General features: G+C 38.0%; 1 protein-coding gene across 4 annotated transcripts in view; it reads left to right on the forward strand.

Moving 5' to 3' along the window:
• Positions 1-22418, forward strand: part of sik3 (SIK family kinase 3) — a 305261-nt gene that overhangs the window by 146060 nt on the left and 136783 nt on the right. For all 4 annotated transcript variants that reach the window (XM_072593295.1, XM_072593296.1, XM_072593294.1 and 1 more), the window contains exons 2-3: positions 7370-7486; positions 12915-12978. In XM_072593295.1, the coding sequence (XP_072449396.1) occupies positions 7370-7486; positions 12915-12978 (181 nt within the window). The remainder of the gene's footprint in view (positions 1-7369; positions 7487-12914; positions 12979-22418) is intronic.

The following is a 22418-nucleotide window of genomic DNA, read 5'->3' on the forward strand; positions in this document are numbered from 1 at the left end:
GTAATGACTTGTCACTTGAGGATATCCAATGACAGGCTGTGTATAGTTGTCTTACACTTTTAACTGAAAGAGAGTAGAATATTTAATTGAAGGCTGTTCAAGCAATTAGGTTGGTTTCTTGGGAAAGTGTGTAATCTGAGATGGTAGAAAGGCATCCATCAAGGCTGGTGCTACTTTGACATATGACATATTGAAGCTGCACCAGAGCAAAGGACAAAGAAAAGTGTCAACTAGTGCTAAAACAGAGATCCTTGAAGTGTTGAAAAGGCCCTCATCACTTTTAGATGGGGAATATCTATTCATGTGTTTAGTTTTCAGGAATTTGGATTGGAATACAATTTCATTTTAGACTCTCATGTTTACAGAAAAGTCATCATGATCTGTCAATAGTTTTTTTTACTAAGACATCTGGGATCCCTCTTCATCTCTTCCTTATACTATAGTAATATATTTAAATGAGACCGAGTGGTCTGATTAGATTTAACATGTCCTGAAGTTTAAAATGAATTTGATCTGTTTCTTACAATGAGAATTAACTAAAACAGACTTCATACTATCCCACTACCTTAGTGCATAGATTGATCAAGTGTGCAACTAGGTACCATGGTTCACTTCAGATTCTTTGTAATTGAAGCTGCTACATGATGCTCGCAACTCTTCAATTTCAAAGTGGTAAGCTGCTTTTCAGGTGAACTTTTTTTCCCAGCAAAACAATATGTTTTATAATTATACTCAGATAGCAAAAGTCCTGTATTCTATTCCTTTGATCCAGGCAGCAAATAGCTGGCACAATGCATTGAGTATAGGAGATGGGAGGTCATGTTGCAGCTGTATAGGACACGGGTTAGGCCACTTTGAAATACTGTGTGCAATTCTGGTCTCCCTGCTATAGGAAGGACATTGTGAAATTTGAAAGGATTCAGGAAATATTTACAAGGATGTTGCCAGGGTTGGAGGGTTTGACCTATAGGGAGAGGCTGAATAGACTGGGGCTATTTTCCTTGGAGCATCAACCTTAAAGAGGTTTATAAAATTGTGAGCAGCGTGAATAGGGTGAATAGACTAGGTATTCCCTGTAGTGGAGGAGTCCAAAACTACATGATATCAGTTTAGAGTGAGAGAGGAAATATTTAAAAGGGACCTAAAGGGCCCTTTTTCATGCAAAGGGTGGTGCATGTATGGAATGAGCTGCCAGAGGAAGTGGTGGAGACTGGTACAGTTACAGCATTTAAAAGGCATCTGGATAGGTTTATGAATAGGAAGCATGCAAAGGGATATCTGTTTGGCATGGTTGAGTTGGACCGGTGGGTCTGTTTCCGTACTGTACATCTCTGTGACTCTAATTGTAATTTATAGCCATAAAATTGGGCATGTTCTACATCTATTGTAGTATGTCGCTGATTTCAATTAAGCAATGTTACATTGGTTGATGAAATCAGCCATTACCTTAGAAAAGCAAATTCAGTGTCTGACAGGTTCCATCACAGAGCTTCTTTCTTAATCTGGGACTTGGATAACCTATTGGCATCACATAAAGAAACTAAAACATTCCACCTTTGTTGTCTGATATCTATTTATAGTAGCAGGCGACAGAACTAAATCTCCAACAGTGAGGCTTCTGCAAAGTGCTACATACCCGGCATCGAGTGCAGGCTAATCAGAGCTCAGTTTTGTTGGGCCAGTCTTGTGGTTTGCCTAGAGCATTCCTGCACTAAACAGGCACTACTGTACAGACAACTGAGTATTGGAGCTTCACCACAGGACACCCCACACTTTAAATTTAAAGATAATTTGAAAATCAATTTAAGAGCTTGAAATAAAACAAAGAACTGCGGATCTGAAACAAACAGACAAAAATAGAAAATTCTGGAGAAACTCAGCAGGCCTGTCAGCATTTGTGGAAAGAGAAAAACAGAGTTCACGTTTCTATTCTAGTGACCTTTCCTCAGAATGCTTCAGGACCCTGCTTCTTGAGTTCTGAAGAAGGATCACTGGACTTGAAATATTAACTCTGTTCTCCTCTAATGACAAAAAACAGAGCGAAGAGTCTTCAGAACAAGAAATTGTGGCACAAAGCCAGTGCCTCCATCATTTATACTTACGACACTAACATTATATGCACAATTTGCAAATCGAAAATTAGCCCAACCTCATGCGAGGTGACATCAACTTTGACTGTAAACTGTTTTTCTTTTTTAATCTTGCTTTATGAATGCACATCCATCAAAGCGATAATAGAATCTGTCAATTGGTTTCAATATTTTCAGAAGCTATTTGAGATCTGAATTCATCTTGGCTCAGCATATGTTCATATATATTCTTTGTGAATTAACAGTGGTGTGTTTTCCTTTAAATAAATTAATAACTGATATTATAGTATTGCAGGTTTGAGATTGTTCCATCCTCCTGATCATGTTAACCTTTTGTCAACTTCCAATTAAAAAATAATAAAATTTATCTTGCTGAACATTGACAGCATATTGAACACTGTTGTTATTCATATTGTATCAATATAGTAATGTAGAATATAGGGGCAGGAGTACATCATTTGGCCCTTCAAGCCTGTTCTGCCATTTGATGCGGAGGGATCTGGGTGTCCTTGTGCATTAATCACAGAAAATTAGAATGCAGCACAACAGGTATGTGACCTGGGCAAATGGAATTTTGGCATTTGTTGCTAAAGAAATAGAGTATAAAAGTAGGGAGGTTTTGCTGCAACTGTACAAGGCATTAGTGAGACCACATCTGGAGCTTTGGTCCCTTTACTTGAGGAGGTATGTTATGGCAGTGGAGGCAGTTCAGAGGAGGTTCGGCAGATTGAATCCAGAGACGAGAGTTTGACTTATAAAGAGATATTGAATAATTCACGACTAAACTCTCTGGTGTTTAGAAGAATGAGAGGAGATCTGATTGAGGTATATAAGAAGCTAAAGGGGATCGACAAGGTAGATGTAGAGAGGATGGTTCCTCATGTGGGGCAATCTAGAATGAGAGGTCATAGTTTTAGGAAGATGGGTGGCAGATATAAAACAAAGATGAGACCATCTGATGAAGGAGCGGTCAATTAAACCTGTTGCACTATAACCTGGTGTTGTGTGACTTTTAACTTTGTACATCCCAGGAATCAGTCCAGTAAATCTTTGTTGCAGTCCCTCCATAGTCAAAACATCCTTCCTCAAATAAGGAGACCAAATTTAAATATTTAATATAATATTCAAATATAATCGAGATGGCATTATCATTGGGAAGAAGTCATGAATCTTGCTGTGGCAGTTGTGGCCATACTGGAAAGAGGTTGTGGGATCTCCGTTATCTTCCCAATGAGACCTGCAAAATCATTTAATTTATGATGCCTTATTTATTCTATTCTCTTCTCCCCATAATGCTATTTACTAAATATGAGCTCGATATAACATGTTAAACTCCTCAGAGTCTAGATTGCAACACATATAAATTGAACGTGACATAACATACCACAAAAACTATCCAAATAATTTTAGACAAGCTGAAAGCCTATATGGTCCTAGTCTCACAGTTCTTCCAAAAAAAAATGTTTAGTTTAGTGCTGAATAGTTCTTCCAAGTAGAAGTTTTGATTTTTTTTGTTCATTTTGTATGTGATATTGGTTGCCTTTCATTACTATTATAAAGAGATTTCATTGTCTTTAAAAAGATTGATTGTAGTTTATGATTACAATTTCAATCTTAATTACAATAAATATGTCTATGAATACATTGTGCTGTATCAAGTTATAGTATCATCTCAATACAATATTCACAGTCAATGCCACTGGCATAATGTTGTGAATGACACTTTGAGAACCACTGTGAACCACTATGGTCTGAACAGCTTTACAAATGAAATGAAACAGTAATATCTAAATCCCAATTTATTAAAACTATAATTTTATTTTACATTGTATTTAATGTAACCAGGATGGATAATGTGTATGAGATTTAATATATCCTCAATTTTTCACGCCAATCCAAATGGAAGTGTTCAGCCACGAGGCGGTGAGGCTGGTGGGTGTGGGTTCAGATAGTTCTCTGAAGCAATCCGCAAGAAGGCGTCCTGTCTCCTGATGTAGAGGAGACCACCAATGTCATCTACTGCATCTGTTGCATCCAGTGTGGACTCCTCTACATCAGGGGGACAGGACGCCTTCTTGTGGATCGTTTCAGAGAATATCTCTGGGACACCCGCACCCACCAACCCCACTGCCCTGTGGCTGAACACTTCAGCTCGCCCTCCCACTCCGTCAAGGACATGCAGATTCTGGGCCTCATCCACCACCAGACCATTACCACCTGATGCTTGGAGGCGGAACGCCTCATATTCCGACTTGGGACCCTGCAACTACACAGGATAAATGTGGATTTCAACAGCTTCCTCATTTCCCCTCCCACCACGTTATCCCAGTCCCAAGCCTCCAACTCGGCCCCACCCTTCAGGCCCATCCATCACTCCCACCTCTGACCTATCACCTTCTCCCTCACTTTCATTCACCTATTGCTGTCCCAGCTACCTACCCCCAAACCCCCCCACCATTCCCAACCCACAAGCCTCATTACTGATGAAGGGCTTATGCCCGAAACATCGATTCTCCTACTCCTTGGATGTTGCCTGACCTGCTGTACTTTTCTAGTACCACACTCTCGACTCTAACTTGACGTGTTTCAAAGCTTCTTGACCTTTTTATTCTGTATATTTTCTTTAAAACATGTTTCTGCTAAAGATTTTGAAGGACACAGGTTTTCACAAGAACTGATGTCCTCAACATCTCAAAGGGCCAGGAGCATGGGTATCCAACATTATAAGATAGTGACAACAGTGAGGATTTTGTCCACTTATGAGAAGGGATAATTATGAGAAATGATTGTGTTTTGAACTGAACGCAAGGACTATATTTTACCAAACAAATAAATTTTTTTTACATGGTTGAAGGAAACCAATTTGGATTTTGTCACTAATTTGATTAGATTGTCACTGAAAATAAGGTGAGGTTTTATACATACAAATCTTTTAATTCTGTTTTGAAAATGTATTTTTATGGTATAACTATATTTAAAAATAAAATAACCCAGAATATGCTTCATTTCCCACAAATCTTCAAAAGCAATTTTAAATTCATGTTGAAAATGCCAAACAAAAATAGTTAATGTGAATGTTGTCACAAAAGAAATTAAACTGTTGTCTTGATTATAAACCTGAAGTTACTTTATGGGAGTAGATAGGTTGAACATTCCAACTGATTAATATTCAGGTGAATAACTTTGCTCTTGTTTGCATTATCTTTGGGCAATGTGGAGAAGTGTTCAGTTTGAATTTATCATTGCAGTTTATATGGTTTAACATGAAGTATGATTGTAGCTTATTTGATTTTGTCACAAAAGCATTCATACAATTTAGTATAATATATATATATATATATATATTTAAAGGACCAGGTGCATTCTCTATTCTCTGTCACTTTGTATGGAACAGATGAATAACAACTACAAAAAGTAAAAAGCATCTTGCTTTTTAAAATAAAGAAGTTTTAATATTACGAACTTCCTAAACACTGGTTTACATGTATCCATGTTTTGAATTTTTTTTAATGAAACAATAAATGCTCGTTAATCTCTAGTATGTTTTGAGAACTTTGTGGTGTCCATCTCTCTGACACTGAAGTGAATTAAGTCTACTTATGCCATTTGGTTTCACCAAGTATAGGTAAAAACAAGGACTGCAGATGCTGGAAACCAGATTTTAGCTTAGAGTGGTGCTGGAAAAGCACAGCAGTTCAGGCATTTCCTGCTCCTCGGATGCTGCCTGAACTGCTATGCTTTTCCAGCACCACTCTAATCCACATTCACCAAGTGTAGATTTGAAGCAGGCCAACCTCGAAAAAAAGAATGATAAAGGTTATTTTGTTTGAGTGTTTTTCTGTGAAGCTATGTTACTGACTACAGTGAACTAAATATTTTGTTTACATATTTAAAACCATACTTTTAATGTTGTAATATATTGGAAGTAATATATTTAGGACTGGGTTTTCATATTAACGGCAGTTGGGGCGGTCAGGAAATGTTGCCAATTTGTTGCACTCGCCCTGGGAGAAACTGCTCCCAAAGGTGGGAATTTCAATTCTGGGTGGCCAAATGGGGATGTGCCCACCACCTCAATGAGGAGTTCAGAGGCAGCCACAAGTACTGTGGAATGCATCAGTGCTCTTTCAACTTTGTCCCAGTTGTTTGTGTTGTTATTGGGCCGTTTACCCCCAATCTGTTCTGACCGTCCTACAGAATGCCTGCCTCATCAAGGCCAACTTATGCTCCTCTATTTACCCCTCATAGCCTCCATATCTCCCTTTGCCCCTTCATCTAACCCCAATGACCGCTCATATCCTCTATTGCAATATTACTCCTCCGTTCATCCCTACTGGGTCCTTGTGCCCTCCATGCCAACATATAAGACTTTCATGCTTATTCACCCAGTATACATTCAGTATAGAACAAATGAGCCCAATAGTAACAATGGCATGCATGGACAAGCTTTAATAGCAGCTGTTCATTCATAGCCGTTTTTAAAAAAAAAGCCTTTTTTTTTAACCATGGCCCTATAAAAGTGTTAATCATCTGAACCCTTAAAATAACAGTAGTGGAAACTATAAGCACTTAACACCTCTCAATTATGTGTATATAGACATTTAAGAAAAAGAGCTGTTAATCAAGTCATTTCTTCCCTTAGGCACAGCTGATTCATCCAAGTAATGGATCTTTGTGCTGTTGACACTCCAAAGCCTACTGGATACAGCAAATAATTCCTACAATTTTAAACCATAATCAATGCTCCCAGCTGTTCAGAATGATTCTGTTATTGCCATTTAATGTCCTCTGAACCTACATTCCATTTCATTACTTGCCCCGTTTTTCTTTCTTTCTGCCCCCCTTTTCTCACAGTCTAAGTTTTTTTATAGATAGGTTGTTAATTTGAAACATACCTTTGATTTTCTTTCGACAGGTATTAGCTAACCTGATGGTACTTACAACATTTTCTGTTTTTATTCTACTTTATCAGTTTGTCCTAATCCTATTTTCTGTTGTATTCTCTTGATGAAAGTGAAAGATCTGTTAGTATTAGATTTAAAATATTTTACTCATAAAATTGTGAAGATATCTGTAACTTAATCAGAGAGAATATGAGTTAGATTTTGTATTGGCTGAAGAGAATGGAGAGAGTTGTTGGAGATCTGACTATAATAAACCAATAATGTTATAACCAGCTGCAGCCTTAGTAACAAGTATTAAATATGCTGTTAAATTGTCTGTAAAATTAACATATAATGTTTTGAGCTTTCTAATTTTTAAATTTTTATGACTTCCAGGTTGCTATAAAGATAGTAGACAAAACACAGCTAGAGGAGGAAAACCTGAAAAAGATCTTCAGAGAAGTTCAAATCATGAAAATGCTCCGACACCCCCATATTATTAGGTTGTACCAGGTGAGAAACTTTTTATTTATTTTTATGAGGATTGATCTTTATCTCTTGTTGTCAATTAAAAGAACATAAATATCAGGCATATTACATTTCTGATTTTCTGAAACTATTTCTACTTACAAAGGAAATTAATAACAATAACATTATCATTATAGTTAGTACTGCAAATGCTGGAAAGTCTACTGGAAGGTCACTGATTTGAAATATTAAGTTTATTTTGCTAGCCATAAATGCTTCCTAATGTACTGAGAATTTCTAGCATTTTCCGTTTATATTAATATCGCTTTACTTTTCTTATTTAAAGAAGAATTACATATGCTGTTTCCTGAAAAGTCTTCCATTTTGTGTTTCTTATAAACAACTCATGGGTTATCATTTGGTGGAACAAATTCTGCTGTGATTTTAGTAAAATAAAAGAAATAAAAACTGGAATTCTATTCAAAGTGAAAACATGAAAATGATCTGACTTGTTATATTTGCTGTCACATGTATTTTGTGAGAAATACAGTGAAAAGTATTGTATTGTGTTGCCACTCCCTGGTGCCATCTTAAAACACAGATAAACATAGAATATAACGGTAGAAGAATAAAGAAATAAAGGAAAAGTGTTAAGCTTTACAGTCCATCTTGTTAATTGCTGTACCAAGTGCCACTGACCTGGTGGCTAGACACAGGTCTTACTTGCCACGCTGTCATTGCTGGAATGAAATTTGTCACTCTTCGGCGTCATCTCGCCTGTACCGATATCCTCGACTATGAGTTCTAGTTGGTGTCTGCATTGACGAGATCCATCGATGCAGCTGGATATACCGCACTGGCCCAAACTCGACTCCTCCACGACCATAAATCCGCTTCAGGCCCACCTTGCTGATGCAGCCACTGCCAATGCTGCAAGGTCTCGTACTGGGCCCAAGTGCTCCTCCGCCACCTCCCGTGAATCTGAGCTTGACCCAGACGCTACTGGAGACCTAAACTCCTCTCCATTGCAGCAGACAGGAGTTAACACTTGGACTGCTTTGTTGATACGGAAACCATTGCAAACATCAACTCACCTCCACTGCAGCAGACGTGAGTTCTCGCTAGAACTGCCTCATTGATGCAGAAGCTGCTGCGAACCCAAACACACTCTGATGCTGCCATGAGTCTACGCTGGGCCCACTCGCTGACCGATGTGAGTCCACACTGGGCCCACTCGAATCTGTGCTGGGCCCACTTGTAACCACAATGAGTCCATGCTGGGTCTACTTGCCAACTGCCACACATCTGCACTGGGCCCACTTGCTGTTGATGCCCTCGCCATGACCAAGCTCTTCAACAAGAAGTAATTAAAGTACAGTGTAAAAAGAGATAAAAGACAAAAAAAAAAGAAAAAAAGAAGAAATGTGGACAGAGTGGCTGAGCCCCAGGCTCAAAAGCCCTACTCCACTGCTATCTTACTGGAGGAGGCTGCTGTCAAATTTTTAACTATGTTGGAAAAGCACATTTAGCCACAGTCACATGTAGAAAATTTAACTAATTTCTTTAAAATCTCTAAGCTAAAATCATTATTAAAGGAATCTTTCCTGTTATAGCCTTAATGATTGTAAAATGACTTCTAACCATAACAAAGAGTACCCATTAAAGTTAATTCCTGAAAGTGAAGTGTGTATTGCAGGACATTACCTTGGGATTCAACTGACTTTTAACTTTCCAATGCTCAGTTTCTGAACAGTTTTAACTATGAATCTGTGACTGCCTTCTAACTTCTTTAAGGCATCAAATTGTATTTTGCTTGCATTGATCATGAACTGCATATAGAATAATGGATTGTCATTCACATCCAGGAAAAGTAGATAAAATACATGGGAAGGCAGGCAAATTCACATTTGGGAGGCCCTAAATGACTGAGGAATTCCATTATGGGAGCAACCAATTGAAGGAAGTCACCCCTGTAAATAGAATAGATAAAGAGCTGCTCAACCATTTACAGGTTTTTGGTTCTACTTGCTATCAGGAGCAACTGCAGAAGGCAATCACGCTGTGATTGGAGAATTAACTCAGGAAATTTTCTGACAGTGAGGGAGTTACCAATGTGGCTTTTTGAAAGGGGGAGAGGTGGGGTGTGGCTATGTGTTTGCCTGGGTTGGAAGAGAGGGTTACTCCAAAAGGGGTGAGGGAAGAAATGAAGCCCAAAGTGGGGGTAGGTCTTGGAGGTTATGTGAGGTGGGGCAGGGAAAGAAAGAGGGAAACAGAATAGAGGGCGAAGTTGGCTCTGGATTGGCAAGGGGAGAAGGTGGATGCAAGAGAGGCTAGGGTGGAAGAATTTATGAAGGAGACTGGGGAAGGCTGCAAGGAGAGAAGAGGGGCACCAAAGACAAGGAAACAATACAGGAACATGCAACTAACTGGGAGCCATGTTAACCTGAAATAACCTGTGTGCTGGACTGATGAACTTCTTGCATGTGAACTTGTAATCTTTAACTTAAGGCTACATAAATTCAAGAGATATTACACAGGATAACATTTAGTGGATGCTACATTTTGAATTGTGAAATTTAGATCTGAGATTGAGATCTGTGCTGCAGTAAAAAGGGTAGTAACTGTCTCGTTCAGATGTTCCAGCTTTGTGCAATTGTGAAGGAAATACATTAGTTGTGACCTCATCAATCTGCACAGAAGATGTGCTTACGTTGATGGCATTTTGAGATTTGAAATATGTAAGTTATTTTGAGAAAGGGTTTTCTTGTTCAGTTATGCCTGATGTGCTAATTCAAAAACTGTTATCCAGGGACTTAATGCTTTCCTTTTGTATTTGGCTTTTAAGTTGAATGGAATTTTAATAATTATTGAGGATATTGACTAATTACAGTTCTGCTCCTGTGTAATTCCAAATACCCCACAAGGTCTCTAAATACATAATGTATTGTTATTATGTGCTTGCATCATCTAATAAATGAGTTGGTGAGAATGGCAAAAGGAGCCCCTGAAAGTGATGTGGGCATTGGATATTAATTTCACTGCTGTCACGGAAAGCTTTTTGGAACGCTTTTGGTCTTCACTGTCCAGTAATACACTCAACTCATAATTTACTGTATAATGGTGAATTCTTACTATTCTTTCAACGTGTACCAAAGTTCGTAACTGTTTGGTGTCTGCAATATTCCCAAGTTATGGATCTATCTTTTGCAAGAACAATACATACAGTGCTACTGATGAAGATTTGTTTATTATGCCCTTGAGCAAAAATGTTACGAGGAATAATTTGAAGACATGTCACTTGTGAGGAAATGGTTTTTACTATGTCATACAAATTGGTGGCTGTGGATTGTAGAATGAGGGCTCCTGTCTACTGATGTTCCAAACCATAGACAATGGTCTGTGCAGCAGATGTTGAATGCTGCCTGCTGTGTTAGTGATTTAAAATAGAGCTTGCAACGTTTTGCATTCATCATTATTAAAGTATATTCTGCCAATGACTGTTGTTTATGTACCAGGAGCCTAAGAACTGCAGCAGTTTAAGAAGATGGCTCACCACCACCTTCTTCAGGACTATTAGGACAGACAATAAATGCTGGTCTTGTCAACAATACCTAAATCCCATGAATCAATAAAACAAAATTGAACTATCGCATTTTGTGGTATTTGTGATCTACTGTGACAGAAAAAATTTCTTTATTAAAAATAAAGCATTTTATCCCATTCTTGAATGACTCAACATCTTTGATTTGGCATACCTGAATCTTTCCTTCTGTTCACCTTAGCCGTAGAACAAGATTTTCACTTACTCAACCTCTTTCCTTGACCCAGTTCAGATTTTCTCTCTCCTAACAATAAGCCTGCAAAACTTGAGATGCCCGGCTACTCAATCTCTTTGATCTGAATTTGCCCTGTAAACTGTGCCATGTGCTAAGTTTGCAATTCATTTAGTTTTTATGCTTTTCTCAATTCAAATTCACTTCCCCTTGGGTATATTTGGATATTGAAGTACAGCCTTGTTCCATCTAGTTGTTTTGGCAACAATAGGTAAGTTGAGAAATACAGGTTTGTTTCATTTTGTTTTTGAGCATCATAGGAAATCTGTTTGTTACGTATATTGATACAAAATCTGGAAAATTCTTTTTACTGTGTTGTAAGTTATGTTTCAATTGGTAGTGCTCTTGCATCTGAATCAGAAAATTGAGATAAAAAAATCAAGACTGACCTTTCAGTGCAATGTTGAGGGAATGCTGCATTGCTGAAGGTGTTAATTTTTGGATGAAACATTAAACCCAGGCCACATCAGTCACTTAGGTTAACATAAAGAATATGGTACTATTTCAAAGTTAAAAATCACACAACACCTGGTTACAGTCCAATTGTTTATTTGGAAGCACTAACTTTTGGGAGCAGTGCTCCTTCATCAGATAGTTGTGGAGCAGGACCATAAGACAGATAATTTATAGCACAAGATCAGTGTCATGCAACTGAAATGATATCTTGAACAAACTTGGATTGCTGTTAAGTCTTTTATCTTTTAGAATGGTTTGCAGGTTTTGGTTCATTAATATATAAGTCCCAGAACTACTTTTATGTCACATTCTTGAGATAACTTAAGATTTCATTTTTAAAAAAGGTGACATGTCCGCTCAGACAATGTGTTAAAGGTGTGAGGTTAGAGTCTGTCTGTATCAATCTTGAGTCAGACTGGTTCTATTTCTAAAGTAGGAATTTATAAAATGTTTCCAGGATTGTCTGCCTGCATTGACTGCCTGTAGATTGTGTGCTTTTTGAGCAAAATAGAATGTCTCTGCAAATACAATTCTGCAAGTACAAATTCATCCCATAGACTTATGTGTGTGTGTGTGTGTGTGTGCGCGCATGTTGGACAATAACCTAGTGTTGTGTGATTTTTAACTTTGTCCACCCCAATCCAACACTGGTACCTCCACATCAGGGCAAAGGAAGGAAGTTATCATCTGTATCTTTGTCAATCTATATGTCTCAATCAATATTACTAAACTGAATTATCTGGTCATTATCACATTACTGATTGTGGAAGATTGCTATGTGTAAATTGACTGCCATGCCTGCTTTGTTACAACAGGGACTACACTTCAAAGTATTTCATTGACTAAATACATCCTTTGGTTGTGAAAGATGTTGCATAAGTGCAAATTCCTATTCTCCTGTATCTTTGTTTTGTTTTCTTCTTTTTGACCATATAACAACAGAATAGAACAACATAGAAGGAGACTATTAAATCTATCATACCTATGCTGGTCCTTTCTAAGAACAGCCCTTTCACTCTTTCAACACGTTCTTGCAATTTATTTTTCCTTCAAGCCCGTCACCAATTTGCTTTTAAATGTTATGTACTAAACTGTCACCAATACCCAGTATTTTCAAAACTTGGCATTAGCTTTGGTATAAGAATATTTTCCTCACCTGCGCCTACTGTGTCCTTGTGCTACAGGTTATGGAGACAGAAAGGATGATTTATTTGGTGACGGAGTATGCAAGTGGTGGGGAGATATTTGGTGAGTAATATCTTTGATTTGTGTTGGATGTTAGCAATCCAGGCTTAAAACCATCTTTTATGGCTGCTGTGTTACCATTCATTTTTACAAAATCAGATGTATTGAATTAAATAGTTCATTATATTTAATCTTAGACACGTATTAATTAAGATTAACCATCTTTTCAAAGAACAGTATAAAACTACCCTTTTATTGTGAAAGCACTGTTTGCAAATTATAGTCTGTAGCTGTGACTGACTTCTAACAATCCATGTCACAGCTTTACTTAACAGGTTAGAATTCTTTGGTCCTTAATATACAACATAAGATGATTTTGACAATAAATGTTTTCTTTAATTTTCTTTTTTTCTTTTTTTCCCAACATGGTTGCACTTTTTATTTGAATTGACACGGTTTCAGAATATTTGTCAAGCTCTCCATGCCTAAATGTTTGGGCTTAAAATGTTTGATAATGGATAATTCAGCAGTTTAAAATGTGTTAAGATGCTGTGTCAGGAACTATCTGGCTGGTAGTGGGCGGCACGGTGGCACAGTGGTTAGCACTGTTGCCTCACAGCGCCAGAGACCAGGGTTCAATTCCCGCCTCAGGCGACTGACTGTGTGGAGTTTGCACGTTCTCCCGTGTCTGCGTGGGTTTCCTCCGGGTGCTCCGGTTTCCTCCCACACTCCAAAGATGTGTAGGTCAGGTGAATTGGCCATGCTAAATTGCCCGTAGTGTTAGGTAAGGGGTAGATGTAGGGGTATGGGTGGGTTACGCTTCGGCAGGGCGGTGTGGACTTGTTGGGCCGAAGGGCCTGTTTCCACACTGTAAGTAATCAAATCTAATCTAGTGACAATGCTGCAAGTGAATATTAGGAGTTAAAGGTGTGATTTCCAGCGGGAGCTATGGAAGTATAGTAGACAATTCTGGCACTCTACACATTTGACAGCACAACCTATTTGCTTGTATCAGTATTGGAGAATGGAACTTCCACAGGTCCAATTACAGAAGTTAAAATGCACGCACAAGTGCCCACTGTATGGGATATTATCGTTTAATATGGTCTGTCCGACGCCTACTGAAATGAGAGAACGTAGAAATATAGGAACAGGAGTAGGCCATTCAGTCCCTTGACCCTATTTCACCATTCGGTGAGATCATGGCTAATCTGTGGCCTAATTCCAAATATTTGCTTTTGGTCCACATCATTTAGTTCCTTTGTTGAACAAAAGTTTATCTCATATTTAAAATTAGCAACTGATCCAGTATCCACTGCCGTTTGTGGAAAGGAATTCCAAACATCTCCCACCCTGTCCATGTCGAACTGCTTCCTAACATTTGGTCTAAATGGTCTGATCTTAACTCTCAGACAATGCCCCCTAGTTCTAGAATCTCCAACCAGTGAAAATAGTTTATCTGACCTGTCTTTTCTTGTCAATATTTTGAAGACTTTGATCGTCTCACCCCTGAACCTTCTAAATTCTAACAAAAACAGACCTGGTTTGTATAATCTATCCTCATAACTTAACCCCTGAAGTCCAGGAATTATTCTTGTAAATTTATATTGTACTCCCTTAAGGGCCTTCCTAAGGTTTTGTGTCTAGATCTAGTCACAGGACTCTCAAATGTGGTCTAACGAGGATTTGTATAACTGCAGCATTTCCAGTGCTCTGGATATAAAGGCGAGCATTACATGAGCTTTTTTGATTATTTACTTGTGTGTGTAATATTTAAAAGTTAAAAATCACACAACACCAGGTTATAGTCCAACAGGTTTATTTGGAAGTACTAGCTTTCGGAATGCTGCTCCTTCATCAGGTAGTTGCGAAGCAGGACCATAAGATACAGAATTTATAGCAAAAGGTTACAGTTCCATGCAATGATATATTGAACAAACCTAGATTGCATGAGGGAAGTGTGGGTTGAAAAGTCGGGGGTGGGGGTGGGTAGGCGGGGTGGGGGGGCAAAGTTTAGGTTTGTTCAATATAACATTCCATGGCATTGTAAACTTTTGCTATAAATTCTATATCTTATGGTCTTGCTGCACAGCTACCTGATGAAAGAGCAGCGCTCTGAAAGCTAATACTTCTAAATAAACCTGTTGGACTATAACCTGGAGTTGTGTGATTTTTAACTTTGTCCACTCCAGTCCAACAGCGGCACCTCCACATCATAATATTTTAAAGATCTATGCGCCTGAACCCAGAGGTCTCTTTGGACATCCACTGTATTTACCTTCATACCATCTAGAAGGTAGCCTGATGTTTTGGTCCAAAATATATCACCTTACACTAGCTTCAGTTGAACTTCATCTGCCACAATTTTGCCCATTCGTTAGTTTATCAATGTGTCTTTGTAATTCTATGCTATCATCTACACAGTCTAAACAGGCTTTGTTCCTACTATCTAACTTTGTATCATTAGCAAATTCATATACATGACTTTCTATGCCATTATCCAAGTTGTTAATAAATAATGTGAATAATTGACGACCAAAATAATCCTTAGTGGAACACCACTGCTCACACCAATTTGAGTTCCTATCCATTATCCCTACTTTATGTTGCCTGTAATTCAATTCCAGCCATGTTAATACTTTGCCCTCAGTTCTGTGGCCTTCTACCTTAGTTATCAGTCTCTTATGTAGGACTTTATCAACTGCATTCTGGAAGGTTGTATAAACAACATCCGTAGACATTCCTCTGTCTGTCAAAGTAGCCACCTCTTCAAAACATTTGGTGAAGTTTGTAAGGTATGGTCTACCTGTCATAAATCCATGTTGGCTCTCCCTGATTAACTGAAAATATTCAAGGTGTTCAGTTACCCCATTCTTGATTATAGACACCAACAATCTCCCATCAGTGATGTTAGGCTAACTGGTGTGAAATTCCCCGGTTTCCTATTTCCCCCTTCTTAAAAAGTGGAGTGACATTCATTTTCCTAATCCAGAGGATCCTGTATCTAGGGAACTGAAAGATTACAGTTAAGGCATTCACAATATGCTCTCCTATTTAACACCTTTGATGGAAACCCTCAGCCCTGCGGATTTGTCGCTCTTTAATTCCATTAATTTCCTCATTAATGATTTACTTATGTTAATTTTATTCACTCTCTGTTTCCGATCCACTGGTAATTTCTTCAGGACTTCTGGCAAGCTATCTTCCTTTTCTACTGTAAATACTGAAAGCAATGTATTTATTCAATGCATCTGCTATTTCCCATAGTCATTAATAATTGACGCACTTTCAGTCTTTAGTGGGTCAACATTGCTCTTGACCACCTGCTTTCCCTTATGTAAATAACATTTTTTCTTGTTGGTTTGCTGTGCCCAGCAAATTTCCTTTCATAATCCCTTTTAGTAACTCTTATAAGCTGCTTTGTGGCCATTTGCTGGTTTTAGTATCTTTCCCATTCAACAGAATCTGTGCTTTTTATTTTTGTAAATCATTTTTTTTTATATATCAACCTGTTCAGAGATGTTATTATACACCGCCAGAGCAGGTAGGACTTGAACCTAGGCCTCCACAACCTAGTGGTAGGGACACTGCCACGACGCTACAAGGGCCCAACAATAATTACTTTTACTAAAAGTAACTGCATGTAAATTAATTGAACTTGAATTCCAGCAGCTGCTATGGTGGGATTTGAACCTATGTCCCTAGAACATTACTTTGTGCCTACTGGATTACTAGCCCATAGACATTTCCACTGCATCACCTTTTACTTTCATGCTCTCTTATCTCTTTAATTGCCCATGGCTGTTTTTCCTATGAAACTGTTCTCTCTCGGGAATATAAACTGGTTTTGTATTATGTTAAGGGAATAGTTGATTGATGTATTAATTAAGGATTAGTTGATTGTGAATTGGTTATATTAATATGGGGAGCTAGTAATCGGTGGGGACCTCACAGCCAAGTGGTTGACTCTTAACTGCCCTCTGGGCATCTAGGAATGGGCAATAAATGCTGGCCTGGCTAGTGATGCCCACATCCTGTGAATGAATAATTAAATCAAAAAGTAGTTTAGCTTGTAGTGTGTAATGAAAAATTTTAAAGTATAATTGGTGGGATGTGAGTTTAACTGAATTAAAGCAGTCACTAAAGTTGTGGATGTGGACTCTGTTTAAATATAATTATCTTATTGTGTATAACATTGCAAACAGAGGATACTTGAGTCAAAATGTAAAGTTTCAGAGTATGATTATCCACCCCTTTTTTTTAAAGTGAGCCTTTTAACCAGTGTAATAATTAAGTTACAATGTTTGACTAGAGTACAGGAGATTTACCGAAAGCAGGAAAAGCACTTTTGAAATATTTCCTGGCTTTGTTAGCAACAAATGCTTGAGAGTGTAGATCAATTGACATAAAAGCTACATTACAGCAGGGGGATCAGCTCAAGAATGAAGTGTTTCTTTATCTTCCAAGAGAGACGTTGAATGCAGGACAGCTTGGAAGTTGAATGTTTATGTGGCCTAAATGATGCCTCTGGAGCTTTTGAAAACTTTTTATTAAGGTCTGCTTTGTTAAAATTGGGTTATCTTCACTTAAGGGCAGTACTTGTCATGTTTACTGGCACTATGAGGGGCATCTTTACATGCATGTATATGATTATTTTGTGAGGAGAGACCAATGAATTTGGAAATACTGTTATAAATGGGCTTAAAACAAAACTTGAATTTGGAAGTCAGGCTTGTGGGCTTTTAAATACATTGGATTAGAAATCAGGCAGAATGAACCCAGTGGCACTTTGAATCAGCAGTCTTATTTTGGAAAATGTTAGCCTCATTGCTTTTAGTCAAAGTAGCCTCACAAAGGTGCAGCGGCTTCAGAAATTAAAATGGAGATATTTGGAACTTATGAACAGAAGTAGGTCATTCATCCCCCTGAAAAGGTCAATTTAAAAAATTGTAAGCCATTTTAAATGATCAGGACTGATTTCTTTATACTTTGCTTAACAAAAATTGATCTATCTTAGATTTGAAACTAACAACTGGTCTAGCACCAACTGCTGTTTGTGGATGAGAGTTCCAAATCTCTACCACCCTTTGTGTGTAGAAGTGCTTCCTAACATCTATCATGAATGGTCTGGCCCTAATTCCCAGTTTTAGAATCTCCAACCAGGGGAAATAGTTTATTTACCTTGTATTTTCCTGTTAATATCTTGCAGACTTGAAGAAGAATAATGAAGTTTAATTGGACAGCAAAGTTGGCTGGGCATCTTGATCAGTCTAGATGACAGTTTGGAAGTAATAGAGTTGATGCAACTTTGGGGATTTTTCAAAGTGGAAAATGTTATTCTGGCTAATGAAACTTTGGAAAAAAATTAAAAGTGGAGCATTGAGTTCTAAAATTTCCATCTTTGAGAGAAGCCAGGAACATGAAGCTTCATCTTTTCAGTAATGCTGCTTAAGTAAATCTCTGTGGTAGGTTCTTGAGTACAGGGGAGTTGCAAATTTTTCTTTTGGGAAAGAGAGGTAAATATTGCATTTTAGCTTAGGAAGCTAAAAAGATCAGAAGAGTAGTCTAAAGTACCTTGCGGCAGAAGCTCTCACTCTTGGTAAGGTGGTAGACATGGCATTTTGCTTAATAAAAATATTCTAGGAAAGGATTCTGCAGCAATACCCATTAAATGCTATATCGATAAGAAGGGACTCTGGGATAATGCACATTCAGCAAATGTGTGAATGGGAAAAAAACTGAGGATTAATATTAGTTTTAAAACAGATGCTGGAGGATGGAGAAATCTCCAATTGAAATGAGAGAACAGTAGTAAAACTATCTAAATGATTGTTTTATATCAAAAGGAACAAGTTCTAAGAAGCCAGCAGACCTACTGGAAAAAGAATGCTTGGAACTTCAATGTAAAAATAGAAATAAAATGGAAATATAATATATTGTCATTTTGTATGTTTTGTTTGTGTTTTTATTATAAATATAAAAAAAGATAAAGGAGAATTTGTTATCCTCTAATATGGTCTGAAGGAATGCCTCAGACCTGATGGAATGAGGGGAATAAGTGAAAGGTGTATTGATTAAGGAGTCATTGTTTGTGAATTAGTTGAATAAATTTGGGAAGCTTCTAATCAGAAGAGTGTGGTTAACTGAAGTAAAGCTCTCATTAAAAAGTTGTGGACTCATACTCTGTTTAAAGATAGTTATCTTCTCATAATAGGAGCAATCTTGACTCCAGTCAAAAGGATTCAATTATTTTGACTGTTTCTGTGATTATAAATCAACTTCAAGCAGTCTTAGTTTGATAGTTGAACCAAGCACAGTCCCTGTCAGGTCTTTTCATTGATGGTTCATTACTTAAGAAGAACAGATTTTTTTTAACTGAAGATTTCTATGTTTGATTTTAGAAAACTTTTATGATGTAAAATAATTGATTTAACTATAAGTGCTACTCCAAGAGGTAATTAGGCATTCTATTTGATCAAATAATTCTGGAAGTTCTGAGGTTAGTGCATTTTTCATCAGTGGTTACTTAATTATGAAGAAAATAAAGAAAATATCCTAAACAAAATGTCACTTTCTTATATATACAAATATTTCCTAAACCTAACTGTGCCAGTCCTTTTGACAGCAAAGTGGTATTTTTATTTAAGTTAATGATGGAATTCAAACCTATTTTGAGTAGCTCTTTGTCTCATGTTTTGTTGCAAAGTAAGTAATAAAAAGGCAGAAACTACCACAGCCATGTTTGCAGAACAGCATGTGTCACATTCCTCTGGCTCTGCTTAATTAAACACTGCACAAAGGACCAACTATGACACAAGTAGGAATATGCTTGCCATGTACTGAACAAATTCCATAGTCACATGAAGGAGATTGCACTGGGTTTACTGTTTTTAGATAACCCGTATTACTGCTGAAACTAAGAGTTCTCATTGTTTCGCAGTAATTTAGAAATATAATTCTGTTTGGGCACTAAGTTGGGGATCCAAGTTTCCACTTCCTCCTTCATAATTGTAATGTTTGGATAGGTTACGTAATCCATATTTATCTGAATTTCCAAAATCATGCCTCATAATGATAGGCTCTTCTTGCTATGAAACATAGCTAACACAATGGAAAAAATATTAGTAGAGGGAAAAGAATGTTGATATAAGTGGGACGCTGACAGAGTTACAAAGATCTATCCTGCCTGAGGTTAATACCCATATATTGCAAAAAGGCTGGAATTTCCTTTGTGATGTCCCTTTCTGATTAACGTAGACTGAGCAATATATGGTTAATTGGCTTCCTGATTATGACATGTTAGGTTCCAAGAGGTATTCATGTAACTTGAAGCTGTCATGGGGGTGAACAGCTAAGAAACAAAGGGTAAATGGAAAACTAATTGCAGTGGGGTTAGGTCAGATGACCTTTTCTGTTCAGCAGGTCTTAATACACGAAGTATTTATGTAGAGAGGAAATAAGCAAGTTTAGATAGAGTTGAAATAGCTCAGCAGGTTTGTCAGCATCTGTGGAGATAAATCAGAGTTAACATTTTGGGTCGAGTGATCCTTCCTCATAAGGGTCGCTAGACCCAAAACATTAACTCTGATTTCTCTCCACAGATGCTGCCAAACTGACTGAGTTTTTCCAGCAATCTTTGTTTCTGATTTACAGCATCTGCAGTTCTTTGGATTTTTAAGTAAACACATTTCTCTAAATGGAACAGTTTTCTATTAGCTTCATTAAACAGATCCTGATGTTGAAGCAGGTCCCAGAACCAGATCCTGTTTTTGCGCTGTGTGTTATCCAGTGGGAAGATTAGAAAGCTGAGAACAGAGAGGGCAAGTAGTTCTGGATTAAGCAAGGTTTTTGCCGCTATTTTAAGGTTGCAAGAGCTAACCAGAACATTTAGAAATCAGAAGGGAGTCTCTGGAGTGTCTGTCCCACCAGGATGTTGTGACCAAATGTGAGATGGGACTTGCAGATGTGCACATTGTTGGTGTTGATTATTTCCAAGGATGTCAGATAGAATGTGGATGCTGATGACTGTGACTCAGGGTTGGAGAAAAGAACAATCCCATGGAGCAGAGGTTGAGTTGGAGATTGCATGTGATGTGGTCCCATATTTGTGTTACTGACTTCTTAAAGTGAAATTTTTCTTTTCATTTGAAATGTTCTTCACCTGTGAGTTAATAGTTGAAGTAAAAGTTTTAAAAAGTTGAAATGGCGTCATAGAGATGTGCAGCATGGAAACAGACCCTTCGGTCCAACCCGTCCATGTTGACCAGATATCCCAACCCAATCTAGTCCCATCTGCCAGCACCTGGCCCATATCCCTCCAAACACTTCCTATTCATATACCCATCCAAATGCCTCTTAAATGTTGCAATTGTACCAGCCTCCACCACTTCCTCTGGCAGCTCATTCCATACACCTACCACCCTCTGTGTGAAAACGTTGCCCCTTAGGTGTCTTTTATATCCTTCCCCTCTCACTCTACACCTATGCTGTCTAGTTCTGGACTCCCCCAACCCAAGGGAAAAGACTTTGCCTATTTATCCTATCCATGCCCCACATAATTTTGTAAACCTCTATAAGGTCACCCTTCAGCCTCCGACGCTCCAAGGAAAACAGCCCCAGACTGTTCAGCCTCTCCCTATAGTTCAAATCCTCCAACCCTGGCAACATCTTTGTAAATCTTTTCTGAACCCTTTCAAGTTTCACAACATCTTTCCGATAGGAAGGAGACCAGAATTGCACCAATATTCCAACAGTGGCTTAACCAATGTCCTGTACAACCGCAACATGACCTCCCAACTCCTGTATGCAATACTTTGACCAATAAAAGAAAGCATACCAAATGCCTTTTTAATTATCCTATCTACCTGCGACTCCATTTTCATGGAGCAATGAACCTGCATTCCAAGGTCTATTTATTCAGCAACACTCCCTAGGACCTTATCATTAAGTGTATAAGTCCTGCTAAGATTTGCTTTCCCAAAGTGCAGCATCTCGCATTTATCTGAATTAAATCCATCTGTCACTTCTCAGCCCATTGGCCCATCTGGTCCAGATCCTGTTGTAATCTGAGTTAACCCTCTTCGCTGTCTACTACACCTCCAATTTTGGTGTCATCTGCAAACTTACTAACTGTACCTCTTATGCTCACATCCAAATATTTATATAAATGACAAAAAGTAGAGGACCGAGCACCAATCCTTGTGGAACTCCACTGCTCACAAGCCTCCAGTCTGAAAATCTTGTCTGTTGGTTTGCTTCCTGTTGTATTTCTGGGGTTATTTAAACATTTACTGGTTTCCACGTTGATTGTAACTTAATAAATAGGAATATGTGTTTTTAAAGTTTTTCTTAGAGCGAATGAGCCACTTAGTAACGATAAATGATGAAAGTTCATATGTGTTTAACTACCTCCTGTTTGAAAACTTTTTATCAGCCCTACTGGTAGCTACCAATATAAAGATGTAAAGCATGGAAACAGACCCTTCGGTCCAACTCGTCCATGT

Source organism: Chiloscyllium punctatum, chromosome 23 (genome assembly GCF_047496795.1).
Source record: "Chiloscyllium punctatum isolate Juve2018m chromosome 23, sChiPun1.3, whole genome shotgun sequence".
In the NCBI taxonomy this organism is placed as follows: domain Eukaryota; kingdom Metazoa; phylum Chordata; class Chondrichthyes; order Orectolobiformes; family Hemiscylliidae; genus Chiloscyllium; species Chiloscyllium punctatum.